At 36.8% G+C, this 15,673-nt stretch overlaps 3 protein-coding genes across 4 annotated transcripts; 2 read left to right on the top strand and 1 right to left on the bottom strand.

Annotated features, from left to right (window-relative positions):
* The first annotated feature begins 286 nt into the window (after positions 1 to 286).
* LOC109218784 (mitochondrial import inner membrane translocase subunit Tim13-like) lies at positions 287 to 4,822 on the top strand. Its single transcript, XM_019383170.1, has 2 exons — positions 287 to 563; positions 4,505 to 4,822. Exons 1-2 carry the CDS (start codon positions 459 to 461, stop codon positions 4,649 to 4,651), a joined length of 252 nt encoding a protein of 83 aa, XP_019238715.1. The 5' UTR covers positions 287 to 458; the 3' UTR covers positions 4,652 to 4,822.
* Positions 4,823 to 4,922: 100 nt separating this feature from the next.
* LOC109218783 lies at positions 4,923 to 5,952 on the top strand. Its single transcript, XM_019383169.1, has 2 exons — positions 4,923 to 5,524; positions 5,603 to 5,952. Exons 1-2 carry the CDS (start codon positions 5,333 to 5,335, stop codon positions 5,732 to 5,734), a joined length of 324 nt encoding a protein of 107 aa, XP_019238714.1. The 5' UTR covers positions 4,923 to 5,332; the 3' UTR covers positions 5,735 to 5,952.
* Positions 5,953 to 7,081: 1,129 nt separating this feature from the next.
* On the bottom strand, positions 7,082 to 10,196 carry LOC109218782 (soluble inorganic pyrophosphatase PPA1). 2 transcript variants are annotated; one of them, XM_019383167.1, is made up of 9 exons: positions 10,089 to 10,196; positions 9,149 to 9,289; positions 9,020 to 9,048; positions 8,431 to 8,496; positions 8,178 to 8,285; positions 7,966 to 8,031; positions 7,746 to 7,866; positions 7,575 to 7,656; positions 7,082 to 7,440 (listed from the first exon to the last, which is right to left on the bottom strand). In XM_019383167.1, the coding sequence occupies exons 2-9, from the start codon at positions 9,270 to 9,272 to the stop codon at positions 7,398 to 7,400; spliced, it is 639 nt and encodes a 212-aa protein (XP_019238712.1). In that variant the 5' UTR covers positions 9,273 to 9,289; positions 10,089 to 10,196; the 3' UTR covers positions 7,082 to 7,397. The 2 variants fall into 2 exon arrangements, with proteins under 2 accessions (XP_019238712.1, XP_019238713.1); XM_019383168.1 differs by lacking the exon at positions 10,089 to 10,196 and adding an exon at positions 9,987 to 10,060.
* Between the last annotated feature and the right edge of the window lie 5,477 nt (positions 10,197 to 15,673).

The raw sequence follows: 15,673 nt of genomic DNA, 5'->3' as shown, positions 1-15,673 counted from the left end.
CAGGCCAAGCCCATTTTGATGGCTCTACAGAGTCACGATGGAGAAAAAAAGAGAAAAATAACTTAAAATATGATAAATTAATTTTTATTTTTCAAAATGCCGGACCCAAAAATTCCACATGTCATATAATAAAGATAAAGCATGTGACATGGCATTTGTGTCAGAGCAATTGACGAACACGTTAAATACCAAGTGATTATTAGTAGTCACTTTCTCAAGCAGAGGTGTTAGAATAAGAAAATTATAAGTTTATTTATCGGGCGATAAGTGGGTGCAAGTTTAGGGGCTCGGAGGCCATTTTGCCTTTAAAGAAAAAAAAGTAGTACTCCTCCGTAATTCTCGACAAAGAAAGCGACGGCGCTGGTTGGGAAAGGTTTTATAGCCTTTCAAGTTTCAGGGCACCACAGACAGTACCATCTAGGGTTTTACAATCTTAAGGCGATAACGACTGAGAAGATATGGATTCTTTTTCGGCACCGTCCATTGGATCTTCGTCAAACAGTGATTTGATGGACCAGCTTAAAACTCAGCTTGCCCAGGCCTACGCTGAGCAATTTCTCGAGGTATTATTTCATCTCTCTGTCTTTTTCATCTCCCTATAGGTTTTGGCGTTGATTCGTGTTTTACTGTTCTTTGGCTTGTAAACGATGAAAAACCTGCTGATTATTGCTCGGTTATTGGCTATAAGTTAGTTGTCAAACTTAAATGTTCTAGAAATATATCTATTTTTCATGATTCATTTGTGGTTGCAATCTGCACGGAGAAGCAGTGACATCTATGATTTTCTGCAGAGGGGTTCGGAAATAGAATAAGGTAATGACAACCAATAGTATAGGCATTACCGATCATGACAATTAGGGAATTCTTAATCTAAATAGGGCAAAATTGCGAAAACAACAAAAAATAGGCTATCCAAACTAATTTGAACAAAAAAAGGCGAATTATATATTGCAAAGTAATTTATATTGAATGTATTCAGTTAATGCTTATTATTCCTGGTTAACCATGTATCGCAGAAATAGTATACATATAGTTTGAATAATCAATAAGATGATGTAGTAATCTTTTTGACAACCTTTCGGACTGGTTTTTAGAGCTTTGCATCTCAAATAAATAAATTTGTTCAGTATTGCAGTGCAATGCTTTCTATTAGATCTAGAATTTCTTCCCTCTCAAAAAAATTAGATCTAGAATTTCTGTCCTTTGATTGGTTTTAGAAACCTTATAAAGGGAATTCGTTGACATTTAATAATCAATGAGTTTATTACTACACCTGCTAAAGCACTTAGCATTTCTTCTTTTCTCTAGAATAGATTCCAATCATTGCTTCCGCATCTTTTAATTGATTTGACATTAAGTAGGTTTCTTTCTGTCAATAGATTTTTGAGCTTTCATGGATGATAAATGATATCTGATTTACTTAAGCCTGTTTTAAGTCATAAAAAAGGGAAGTGCTATTATCAAAATAATAATAGAAATGCTATTCCACTAAACTTTCATGGCAAGAATTTAGACAAATAATGTAAAAAGTTTAATATGTCCTTATTTTACTTTGGTTCCAAAAGCTACTCTTTTCCCTCCAATTAATTTTTCCTTTAAAATGTAATTATTACTTCTAAGCATGCTTAGCAATTTTACATCCCCAACACGTAGAGCCAAACTATAATCTTTATGCTTTCTTCTAATTTGGTTTCTCCGAAATGTTATGTATTATACCTACACCTACTAAAGCTCCGGTGAACCTAGAAATATTTCATCCGGTACTTGGTTTGGTTGACCTTATAGTTCTAGAAATTTTTTATTTGATAGTATATTTTTAGGTTTGCGGTATAGTTTTAGTAGGTGTAAATATACTATGTACAATGTCATAAAAAATCTATAGAACGTTTTTGAGGGAACTCAAAGTGAGGAAAAGCATGAACGATAAATACGATCGACCAACAATTAGAGCTGAACAAAAAATCTTCATGCTTCCCCCCACTTTGGTTTCTCTCCAAAACGTTCTATACATTATGTTTACACCTTCTAGATCTATATGGTGAACTTAGAAATAGTTAATCCTATAATTGATGGTTGACCTTATAGTTTTAGCAAATTTTTTATTTGGTAAACCATATATTCTTTGGTTCATCACATAGTTCTAGTATGTATAGGTATCATGTATACAATATTATAAGAGATGTACACAACGTTTTTGGATAGAATCTAAAGCGGGCGACGCATGAAATGTTTTTGTTAAGCTCTAGGTGATGGCAATGTAAAATTGTTAAGCATGGTTAGAAGTAATAACTACATTGTTTGAAGGGAAACAAGTGGAGAGAAAATAGTAGTTATTGGAGCAAAAGTAAAATAATGGCATATTAGATTTTTTGCACAGTTTGCTCAAATTTTGGCCGTAAAAGTTTGGTTGAATAACACATTCTATATTTTTATATTTTAAAATAGGCTTGTAAATTAAAGCTTCAAAAGACCAAAATCCATTGACTAAAAAAACTCATTGAAGTCAAATCAGTCTATTCTAGATAAAAGTTAAGTGCTTTAACATGTTTAATAATAAAACATGCAATTATTTCTCGAGAAAGTTGGTATAGAAAATGCTACGAAGAAAAGTTTTAGCCCATTATACTCCTTTGTAGAGAATGGATCATTTTCAATAAGCCATAACATTTGTGTGGCAGTAAAACTTTTGAAACTTGTGTTTGAAACCGGCCATAGTATTTATGTGGCTATAAATGCTTCCTATTAAGGAAATATTAAAAGATGACAATCTTTTTAAAATGGACTAATAATGAAATATCAATCTTTTTGAAACAGAGGGAGTAATTATATGATAATGGGTTTAAGGTGTAGGGCTTAGCTATTTAATATTATTAATGTGGGTAATTAGCTAATTTGTAGTTATCATTTAACAAATCATATATATCTTCGTATAAGTTAGTTAATGCTTTATCTTATTATATAGTTATATCAAAAACTTAATTTCCCAATTTTTTGAAATCAAAAGTAATTTGTTATCATATAGTTAATATGTTGTGTAATTATTTATTTCGTAAGGAAATATCTTGTGTTATTATATAGTTCAATTATAGTTAGATTATAGTTAACATATCATTAATTTTATCTTATCTTTATTTAAATTTAAATTAGTTAATGTCTTGTGTTTATGTATTAAATATTTTATCTATAGTATTTCTTTATATTTTCTTCTTTCCGAGCCGAGGGTCTATTGAAAATAGCCTCTCTACCTTCATTAGGTAGCGGTAAGGTCTGCGTACAGACTACCCTCCCCAAACCCCACCTGTTGGGAATATATTGGGTATGTTGTTGTGTTTTGTTGTTGTATTTATTTATATTTAACGTTGTTAGTGTGTCCCTCGAATTGGCTTGGTTGATCCATCGACTTTTAATAGTTGATGGATGAATTTAAGGCCATTTGAGGTACTCATTGTTGTTATTTGCCTAAGTTGATTCATCTATTCGCAGCAATCAGTTTGTTTTTCACATGAATAATGTTGTTAGTATAACTAGATGGATTAGGGGTGGCAAACGGGCAAGTCGGGTCGGATATGAGCGGGTTGAAAACGGGTAATGCAAAAAACGGATAAATATCCGACCCGACCCATAGTTAATACGGATAAAAAGTAGTGAACTTTGGAGACTTAGGAAAGTATGTTATCTTGGGAGTCTCTCCCTCCCACACATATTTTCTGAAAAAGTATTTTTTTCTTAGCATAAACCAAATGTAAACTATGATGTCTTAGTATCATCTTGTCTTTGCTCGTCAGCTGAATAAAAATAACGGAAGTTATGCATGTCTAATTCTTGACCCATCTTACTCCCTCTGATGTTCCTTTCATTAGGTTAGCACAGAAGAATAGTTTCTCTTGATTAATCAACTTTGGAACCACCATGTTGGTTAGGATTTTTCTTAAGAAGGTACGTTGGGGAGTTACAAATGGAAACATCGAATAACTGCTGTTCTAGTCCTACCTTAAATCCCTCCTTTTGTGAAGCCATCCATGTTTGTTTTTCACCATTGTGCTCTATGTTGATTCTCTGTTATTCTTTTGGTATTGTGAACTAGTATGGTTCAGCAACTGCCAATTGATTAATGAGGTTATGTGGGTGTGGTTGTGGACGTAACCTCAGTATTTTACTAATGAGCATGATCCCGCTTAGCTCGATGAATTTTTTTTATGCCACTGATTTATTATTTCTCTCTCTGTCTGATCACGATATTATTTAATTACTGCTGCTATGAGCAGATTTATTTGGTTTTCATGATACAGTTGTGCTTCTGACAATGTGATAAATGAGGACATCTAGATGCTATTAATGTATCATATGAAAATTCTAAATATATTTAAGAATTATTTGAATTGTTTTTCTGGAAAACAACATGATGAAACTTCTGATTTCTATTTCCAGTGCAAGTTTTAGTGTTACTGCTGTCTAAATGCCTTTTTGGTGTGTTCTCTTACACTGCTCTTTTTGAATGTTTCAGACAGTGAGGGAGAAATGCTTTGACAAGTGCATTACAAAACCAGGGAGTAGTCTGAGTGGCAGTGAGGGTAGTTGTATCTCCAGGTGTGTTGATCGATATATTGAGGCCACTGATATAATTAGCAAAGCGCTCTTTAGTCAACGCTGAAACAGTAGCTGAGCAGATCCTGAGGTTTTGTTGCGAATTTTTTTTGAGTATATTTATTTCACGATTGTATACTTTAATATCTTTCCCATTTCTTATTGTTATTAACGATATTACAAGTGAATGTTTTCATACACCTTAAGATCAATTACGAGAACAGTATTAGCGGTAAGACGTTTTTTGTGCATTGAGCGCTTGATAACCTTGTGTGTGAAGAGAAATTTGAGGATACTCTCTTAATTCTTTAAGGTAATGAAACGAGTAACATTGTAAAGTATTTTAAAAGGCAGAATACCTCGGGACCTCTTGAACTTGACATCATCGTTTATTCAGAGCACATTTAAAATTACGGAAAAGGGCCTAAAATGCCCTTTTACTTTATGAAATAGGACATGTTAGCCCTCCGTTAAAAGTTGGTCTCTATTATGGCATTGCCGTCAACAAATTGGCTCATATATGACCTCCATCACTAACGGAAGACTCATAAAGCCACGTGGAATATATGTGAGGGCAAGTTAGACCTAGTTCGAATTGTACAAGGGCATATATGAGTCAGTTATAATAGTCATTTCTCAAACACTTCACCACCCTTATCAGTTTACTTTGACACCTATTTGACAACACCAAACTAATTATCACAGCAAATAAACTAAGTCATAGATAAAAACATTCAAATGAACAACAATGACTTCATTAAATCCTAGTAGCTCAAAGGGGTCGAATCATAACAAAAGACAACAAATAACAATGTCGGAATGTTCTAGTAGCTCAAATGGGTCGAATAGGAGGTGTCATTACAAACTTACTGCCAATTATTTCATGGCATGGGAACGTTTAAATGCTAGGATAAGGGTTTTCAAGTGCCCGAAGCATGAGGTAAGTAAATTTTTTGATGGGTTCTTTTAATTATTTCGATTTGCTTGTAAATTTGTTTTATTTATTTTTGATTTTTAGGATGAAAAATATTCCTATTGGGAATGGCAAGATGAAGAGCTTCCTCCTAGAGTTTCAAATCTCATATGCACTTTAAAGAAAGAGAAGGAAGCTCTAATCCGTGAAAGAAATGCTCTCCAAAGGAAAATTTGATCTTGAGAGTGTTATGATGCTCGTCGATCATGGAGGAATAGAAGCCTTGGAATTGGAAAGAAATGTTCTAATGAAGAAAATGAATGATTTAGAGTACTCAGTTGTGCTTGATTCTAAACTTCGGAAGAAGATGTGAATTTTCATGTGTGTGATATTGGGATGTCTTGTTATGTTCTTTGGATCATTGCGAAATGATATGTAATGTTAGTGTTATTGTGGCTTAATTGTTGTCTTTTATTATGTAATGAAGCTTTATGTTTTTATACAAGGATTTAATAAAGTCATTGCCGTTCATTTGTTGTGTCTATGACTGAGTTTTTATTTGCTATGATAATTAGTTTAGTGTTGTCAAATAGGTGTCTAAGTAAACTGGTATGGAGTTGTGAAGTGTTTGAGAAATGACTTTTATAACTGACTCATATATGCCCCTGTACAATTCGAACTAGGTCTAATTTGCCCTCACATATATTCCACGTGGCTTCATGAGTCTTCCGTTAGTGATGGAGGGCATATACGAGCTCATTTGTTGACGGCAAGGCAGAATAGAGACCAACTTTTAACGGAGGGCTAGCCTGTCCTATTTCATATAGTAAAAGGGCATTTTAGGCCCTTTTCCGTTAAAATTATTTTCAGTCTTAATTATCTTTCATGAACTTGATAGTTTGATAGGCTCAACCCCTGAATTCTAGTGTGGCAAAGAGTGTGGATACATTTGTCACAGGCTGCATAGTAATATACAATGATTTATTTGTTTCAATTGTGTATTTCTTCTTGATTCTTCTAATGTGGCATGACAATCTCGGGATATATCAACAAAATAACAAAGATGCCCCTCTGTAAATCCCCTTTTCCAGAAGTCTAATGCTAAAATTTAAAATAAAAGTCTAAGTTTATCTTGTATAAAACCAAACACATGTAACGTATATCCTATTTTTTAGTTGAATAAACCTAGCATCTATCTATAAAAATTTACCTACTAAATAATTCTGTCGTTATCTAATCCGTATAATCTTCACATTATAGTCTCAGTATAAATTTGTTCACGTTTGATTACATTGAATTGATAAGAAAGATGGATATGAGATGACTTGGCTATTTATTAGAAGACAACAAGAATGTATAAACATGATGGTTCCGGGGCGGAGCGAGGAATTTTCACATATAAAGAAGTAAACAACTAAGGGTAATCAGCATATAGTATATATATGCATAAAATAAGAAGGGTCTTAGCTGCTCGTATGGTCTACATGTTCGAAACGCCGTCTCAAGTAATAATAACACTAGTAAGTAGCTTCTTTTTAAGTAAGTAAGAGATAAAGTATGTTCAGAGAAACACAAACACCAACGTTGAAGGGTTCGAAGTTAGAGACTATGAAATAGAGCTGGAGCTGGATTTTAGCTAGTGAAGTTCTCCGAAATACAGAGGAAGGGATACACCAATGCTGAATTCATGCCAACATAATAAAAACAGTACAACTTTAGTTTTCAGAGCAGTAGGGGATAGGATCTTTGCTAAATCATAATATCACAGCCCCAAGAAAAGAAGAAAGAAAAAGAAATCGATAAGGTAGTAAATCTTTTAAATGACTCGTACAAGACACTCTTCACTTCCCATTGTACCGAAAGATAGATACTCTGTTATTATGCTCCTCAGGAGAATCAATTACTTCCTCAAGGTGTGTAATATGTATTCGGCATATAGGTCCCTGCACAAACGTAACAATAATGCAAGGGTCAGCATCTTAACTTAAAGCATAAAACATTTGCTCAAGTCATTATAATATCATGAAAACAAACATATGGCAAAAATATAGAAACAAATGACAGAGCTATATCATACATGGAGTATTGAATGGCGTCGACAGCAGTAATTGGAGGCAGAAACTCGTCAACAGCAACCTCTTTGTTTTCATTCTTCTTGTCTGAAGACAGAGTTAAGGAAATTCCTCGTAGAGAACTTTCTACAGATTCATATGTGGGAGTTAATTAAAAGATTAAATTAAGAGGATACAATCTTCAAAAAAGCGGCGAATTTCAGCCAGGCGATGAGGAGGAAGCTGGTTTATATTAGTGTAGTGGCGATATTCTGGATCATCAGCGCACACTGCTATGATCTTATCATCTTTCTCTCCCTGAATTTAATTGATGAAAAATTTGTCATTACAAATCACTTCTATAAAGAGGAAGTAATACTAATTAGTTTCAATCCATGGCATAAAATAGGAATGCACCTGATCAATCATAGGCATCAGACCAATTGCCCTAGCTCGAAGGAAACAACCTGGGAGGACAGGTTCCTGTTGGAAAATAAGGCAATTTCTGTTCAATCAGTCCTCTATAAATACTTCTTAATTGAATTTCACAATGGGCTAGTCAGTAATGCAATAGATGTTTTGCTGTTTCCCTGTATTGTACATTCATTTACCAAGTGAAGTTTACATACCTGCATGAGGACTAAAACATCCATGGGGTCGTTATCTTCACATAGTGTTCGAGGAATGAAGCCATAGTTCTGAGGGTAAACCACTGAAGAATATAGGACACGATCAACCTGCTCATGCCGGAAAAGGCTTAGAAGGGAGATTATCAATGCTGCTATCAGATAAAACAACTACGTATTCAACCAAAGCAAAGTTTGTCAGGTAATAATACCCTCATCCGTTAAAGCTACCTTAATTTAGATCATTGTGTCATACCTTAATGAGACCAGTTTTCTTGTCCAGCTCGTATTTGACTTTACTTCCCTTTGTTATCTCGATGACCTGTACGAAGAATGCATTGTAGAGATCACAGGCACCACCAAATTAGAGTTTCTATACAGACAGAGATAATATAGTATTCTCATTTTTCTAATCTATTTACATGAAAGACTTAACGGTCCAAATAAAGCAAAATCCCCCATAATCAAGATTAAAGAAGAAGAGGCTCTCAATTTCCTCCGCAGGACAAAGATTATCATAAACAATTAATCAAGAATTTGAGGAGTTTGGAACATTAATGACGTATCGGACAGAAAATTGCGCTAATGCCAATTTTCTACTTCTATACTGACAAGTGTCTGCGTTCTGCACAACTAGTTAGGATGTTCTTACTTTCATCATGTAATGAGTGGTACGAAAATTGCACGTTACACAGATATTCCATGTAAGTTACAATTCTGGTTTTCCAACTTCAAAAAAAAGATGTGCCTAGGCTATACTGGAGATTCCAGTTAGCTGCACATCTGTTCTGAGGCTTGACAAAATTAAGACTAGATAATAAACAGAATGATTTTACTATACTTACAGCATTGAAAACGCTTGGAGCTTCAGGTCCTACAAATAAAAGCAGCATAAATATAAGGAATGATCAGATATGGGTGCCGCTAAATTTGTGAAATTATGAATAATGAAAACTGTAGCGCTGTACAGCTACCTATTTCGAGGTCGTGCCAAGGATGGGCAGCAACAGACCTCCTGGACAAAGATGACAGGATCCTCTCATTCAAACGAGGGGCACGCCTTTGTGAAGACGCTTCATCACAATTATCATTGCTCATTTTTTCCCCTTGTAAATCTGAATGAAAGAAAATGGACAATGGATCTTTAGGTGCAGATACAAAGGCGGATGCAGCCTGACACGTACCTAGTATTTTTGACACAGGACATAGATATATATGTGAAAAACTACAAAAATTTGAACTAATATTGACTTCTGAATCCATAATTTCAAAAGTAGGATGAGCTCAGTATAAGAATTTTTAAAAGTTGAACCCATCAAATTTAGGACCCCTTTGTCCATAGATTTTTTTTTTCCTTTTTTTTCGATTTTAGAAAGGAAAAAAAACGTGTTTGCCCATGAAATTTTGTATGTATTTGGATTTTGTTTTTTAAAATGAGTTTTTCAAAAACTTTTTCTCTACTCAAAAAACTGCAATATTTTATTAAGTGAAATGTGTGTCGAAACATAATTTAAAATTCCAAATACTATTTTTCAACTAAACTCCAAAAACTATTTTTTTCCAAAAATTACAATATTTATGCCCAAACGCCTACTTAAACGCCTACTTAAAATCCGGGATCCGCCTATGTGCAGATATAGTGCCAAATTGAATGCATATTTTAATGTAATGTCAAGCTCTACCACCTCAATCATATTTAACTACAGGACACGAATGATCCTATGGCGGAGCAATAATCACATAACTAAATCAAAACATAAAACTACCAATTCTGGAACAAACGTAAGGAAAATGAATATCAGAGGAAAATACTTTGATGGTATGAATGGTGTAGGTAACAGATAATTATCAAATGGAATTATTGAGAAACGATCAAATGAAAGGAGATGGCGATGATGAGGTTTCTTTTCTTACCTTGGATTCAACGGAATAAGATGAAAAAAGAGATTGCAGGAGATGGAGCGAGAGAGAAAAGGTCAATGAAAAGGTTATTATTATTACATTACATACTCGTGTCGTATATAGAGAAGTTGGGAATTTGGTGAAAGTGGGCTCCCTTCCACGTGTAATGGAGATTATGATAATATGCCCGATTCCTTTTGCCTTGAACCCTTCAACTTTCAATTTAATGCGTCCGTTTCCTGCTTTTAATGTGATTCCTCCATTGTTTTTCGGTCTGCGTGTTGTGTGTGTGTGAAACCGAGAGTCCAAAACTTAAATAGTGCCTTTTGGCGCAAAATACCTTTCTACTGTTAAAAAAAAAAAAAAAGTTACACAACTACATATTTTGCGGTATTATACTGCGAATTACTTTAACGGAAAGTTAGCAATTATTAAAAAAATAATTTTTTTGGCAAAACTTAGTACCATACTGCGATCAACCAATTCGCAGTATTATATTGCGTTTCGCTATAATAAAATATAGCCCCTTCTTCTTCCCTAAGATACCGGCAGTGAATTCCCCCATTTTTAAACTCCATCACTGCTGGTCACCCCTCCCCCCCCTCCGCGAAATTATAAAAAAAAAAAAATTTGGGCCCCACCCGTCACCCAAAAAGCGAAGAGTGTAGGTCCCGCACATAGCACAAGCCTTAGATTCCTTCTTTCGGGTTCAAAAAATCGATTTGGATCTTTTTCAAAAAACTTAAATCGAGGTATTTCGATTTTGTTTATGTCGAAACTCGTAGAGTATATGCATATTTATTTTGTTGAATGTGTTTTCATATGAATTTGTGTTATGTTTGTGTTTAAATTTGTATCTTATTTATACCCGGATTGATTTATTAGCTTTGGGACAAAAAATAGTTAAAAATTGATAAATAATTTTTATTGTTAATGTTATATTTTTATTTTCTTAAATAATAAATAAATATTATTTATTTAGTTTGTTGTTCATATGTATGTTATGTTTGTTGTTTTTTATATTGTTAAGCAGTGCCTGATTTAGCCGTAGTAAAATTGGATCTAGACCTTTTAGCGTATATTAAAAGTAGAGCACTTTTAGCGCAGTAAAAAACTTAGAGCCTTTTCAGTATAATACTAGTAGTAAAAGTTATGGAGACTTTATAACGATTTAGTAAATGCTAGCAGTCCGTTACTAGTCGTAAAACATAATTAGAACCTTTTAGTGTAGTATAATATAAGAGCCTTTTTAGCGTATAGTCTTTGTAGTATAAGTATTAACTTAACTACAAAATCTATTCCAATTACACTCTACACAATTAATTCATTTAATTATAAAATAAACTTAACAAAACTAACAATATTAATATACATTGTCAAATTAACTCAAATTATACGAGCCTGGAACCCATAGATAATTACTCAGTCCAGATTATAAAAATAATTATTTAATTTATTAAACTAACACAAATTCTAAAAATGTGAAATTTGACACACATAATTAATTAAGGATACACTTGTGCTCAGGGCTCAAATATCGAGCCCGGAAACCTCATTAGATAATACCTCAGAGTCTCAATCAATTAATATAAAATGAGCATTATTTAATTTATTAGTAAAGTAACAAATTTCTAACAAAGATGTTGAAATTGACACATTTAATAATTAAGGATAACTTGGTGCTACCGGGCCTCAAATATCGAGCCTGGAACCCATAGATAATTACTCAGTCTAGCTGGAAAAATAATTATTTAATTCATTAAACTAACAAAATTCTAAAAATGTTGAAATTGACACACATAATAATTAAGGATAACTTGGTGCTACCGGGCCTCAAATATCGAGCCTGGAACCCATAGATAATTACTCAGCCCAGCTGGGGAAACAATTATTTAATTCATTAAACTAACAAATTTCTAAAAATGTTGAAATTGACACACATAATAATTAAGGATAACTTGGTGCTACCGGGCTACAAATATCGAGCCTGGAACCCATAGATAATTACTCAGTCCAGCTGAGGAAACAATTATTTAATTCATTAAACTAACACACACAAATAATTTTGTTTAAATTATAGTAAACGACATGGACTTGCCGCCCGCGCATCCTGGACCAGCCGAGGATCAGCTATTAGTGTTGCAGAGCGACCATAGGTCCTCCTTTGTATGGGATGGACAACTATCGGACCAGCCTCTCCGCCCCAGGAGACCTGACGATTTATGGGAGTTCTTGAGGCAGCATCATTTCCATGCCCGCGTAGTCGCGCGCCTATAGGCTACGGGCTTCTTTACGATTTTGCAGATTGGGCGGATACAGCTTGATTGGTCTCTCATCACGGCCTTGGTAGAGCGGTGGCGACCGGAGACGCACACTTTTCACTTGCCCACTAGAGAGGCCACCATCACGCTTGAGGATGTTCAGGTTTTGTATGGGCTGCGCGTAGATGGACGGGCCATTGCACTGCCCTAGTACATGAGATCCATGACGCGTGCCCAGTATTTGGATTTGATGGGGCAGTATACTGGTTACAGACCTCAGGGTGACGCTGTACAGAGAGGGGGCAGTCGCGTTTCTTTGTCAGCTATCAGAGACCATATGGCGTTTTTGCTCCCAGACATTACCGGCGAGACAGAGGATCTCCATATTGAGCGGTACACGAGGTTGGCGCTGCTCCTGCTTTTGGGGGGTGTCTTGTTCCCGAACACTTCGGGAAGTAAAGTGAGTATGCGCTTTCTGCATCATCTGCAGCAGCTAGATGATTTACCCCTGTACAGCTGGGGTGCTGCTGTTCTAGCATACCTGTACCGGAGTATGTGCCGGGCGAGCATGCTTTGCCAGGTGGACATATGTGGTTTTCTGCCCTTCTACAGGTGAAAATATTTTCGAATACTCTGTTCATTACTCCGAATTCTATATGGTCGAAATGACTCTTAAATTTTATATCGAACTTTTATCTTAGGTTTGGGCCTGGTAGCGGATCATGCCGTTGCAGCCACCTCTGCCACCACTTGAGCCGGGTGAGGCTTATCCGTTTCAACCTCTAGTTACTAGGTGGGTTCTCCGGCGTGGGAACTACCGAGGCTCTGATGCTCATCATAATCTCCCCCTTATCAGGGATGTCTTAGATATGCTGGTGGCCGGACAGGTAAATATGTACCTACACTTACTTGTTATAAATTGAGTTGTGTTGCACATACTCACTTTTATGTTATTATTTGGTAGTTCATCTGGATGCCATATAGCGACGAGTTGCTAGCTCAGCTGCCCGATTATTGCTCAGTCGATCGACTGCTTTGGAGCACCTCCGTCCCGATGATCTTCTTCGATGTGGTTGAGTATCATGCCACAGAGCGTATGCTTCGCCAGTTTCACCGTCCCCAGCCTATACCGGGGGAGCCTGCATGGGTGCCTACACACTATCAGCGGGATGACCGTACCAGGGTGGACGATATATTTATGGGATGGCTAGAGCAGCAGGTCCATATTTGGGAGCAGCGACGGTACCGTATTCCGCCACCACCTTCATTTACCTAGGAGGCCACTATTCAGCTGTATACATCATGGTACCGCCGTCACACCCGACTGATGATCGGGAACCCCATTCATGTACTTGGCAAGCGCTACAGACCATACGCCGGGAGGCACGAGGCACTGGTATGTTTTTGTGGCTTATTAATATCTTATAATTGTGATATAGCGTTATTTAATTAATATTTTTAAATATTTCACAGGCTATTGGGCATCACTTGATCTACCAGTTGGGACAGGAGATGCAGCATCATGGCGATAGTGCTGCAATCGTTGAGTATGGCCGGCGGGTAGCAGAGCTGGCTCGTCGGACCCTGTTTCAAGCGAGAGATGGTGCAAGGTTGGATCACGAGGCTCAGTATGTGGCGCTAGAGGACTACCATCGGGGTAGGGCTGTCCCACGAGGCAGGGTTAGGGCACGAGGAAGGGGTGCCCCACGAGGCAGGGGTGCCCACGGGGTCGCGGGGGACGGCGAGGAGGTTCTCCCCAGCAAGGGAGCGTTGAGGCACCTGTCGACCCACCTGTTGAGGGACATGGTGAGGATTTTGGAGATGAGGATCTTGGAGATGATCAGCCGGGTTATATCCCTCGGGTAGATGAGCCTTCCAGCAGCATGCCGTCGTACAACCTTCAGCTATCTCTGCCAGCATCGCAGGACACCTCGTCAGGAGCATTGTTGATCACGAGTACATTCGACGGGGATGTAGACCAGTTCTTTGCAGGCCCATATACCGCAGCTGAGCATCGGCCGACCCGGGACGTGGATGGCGGGCGCAGGTTGAGTTATGCCTCATCCCCGGCGGTTGATGCGGATCTACCACAGGCGCAGGTATGTTTTGTATTACTGTGAAATTTCAATTTGTTTTCTTTTCCTTAATGATTTCCCATGAATTAATTTTTAATTTTCTTATTAAGGCTTTGTCCCAGCCCATCACGGAGGCCACTGTATGCGCTGATAAGGATACCACGAGGCCGACGAGACCATGGTGAGAAAATGGCTTTGACTTAACACGTACAATACTAATATACATTTTTCACATGCTAAGCTTAGTACTTGTTTTGTAGGTTGCTGACGGCCCGACGGCCTTTTCTACCGATCCTGCCAGCTGTACTGTCGATGCTGCTGCGCATCCTCACATAAAGAGGCGACTTGATGATGATGATCCCGATAGTGTACCCGGGCGACAGGGGATGCGACTCAGGCCAGCAGCAGCACTGAAGCACACAGGTTGCGGGACTCATTGATTTACTTTTGTTTGTACTTTGTAAAAATACTACATTATGTAAGTAATGGCAACAATTATATTTTAACAACAATTTTGTTTTAACTGCGGTTGAACAACAACTTTATTTTAACAGTACAACACAAACACAAACAACAATTTTATTTTTACATGACAACACAAACACAAAACGAGCGCACATGACAACACAAACACAAAACGAGCGCACCTAAACATACACATAACAAAAAACAAACAGTACAACTAATGAAAACACTTGACAAGGGAAACATAAAGATACGTTACTACGCTCAACAAGTACATGTCATTATTTAGTCATCACCGCCTAGTATTCTCCGCTCCAACCACTTGAACTGGTCTTCCAGCTTTTTTTTTCTCTTCTTCCACCTCCTTGAGTTTTGCCTTTAACTCCACAATTTCTTGCTTGGATTGATGCTGTCTTTCCCACTGCCTCTTACACACATCATGAAGATGATACAATTTGTCTTTGTAGTATTCCTGCTCACATGGTTCATCAATCCATACCTTAAAATTGCATGTAGGTACGTCGGGTTGCCTATAAAAGGTGTTCATACACGCCCAGTAGCGGCATCCAGCTTCTTCCCAACAATCGTACATCATGCTTTTGTTTCCGCAGTCGCACCTTGGGACTTTAAGGGGTTGTTGAGACATTTCTTAAAGATAAACTTTGGTTTTACGTAAATATTTTCTATAGGTTGTTGTTAAGCGCAGAAAATAACTAGAATGCGCTCATTATTTATAGGCAAGATTTCACATAAAACGTAGTATTATACCACGCTGTAGATATTAAATTTATCTGAA

This window comes from Nicotiana attenuata, unplaced genomic scaffold, assembly GCF_001879085.1.
Source record: "Nicotiana attenuata strain UT unplaced genomic scaffold, NIATTr2, whole genome shotgun sequence".
NCBI classification, from domain to species: Eukaryota; Viridiplantae; Streptophyta; class Magnoliopsida; order Solanales; family Solanaceae; genus Nicotiana; species Nicotiana attenuata.
The sequence above is the reverse complement of the archived record's forward strand: the minus strand, read 5'-3'. Positions and strand labels throughout refer to the sequence as shown.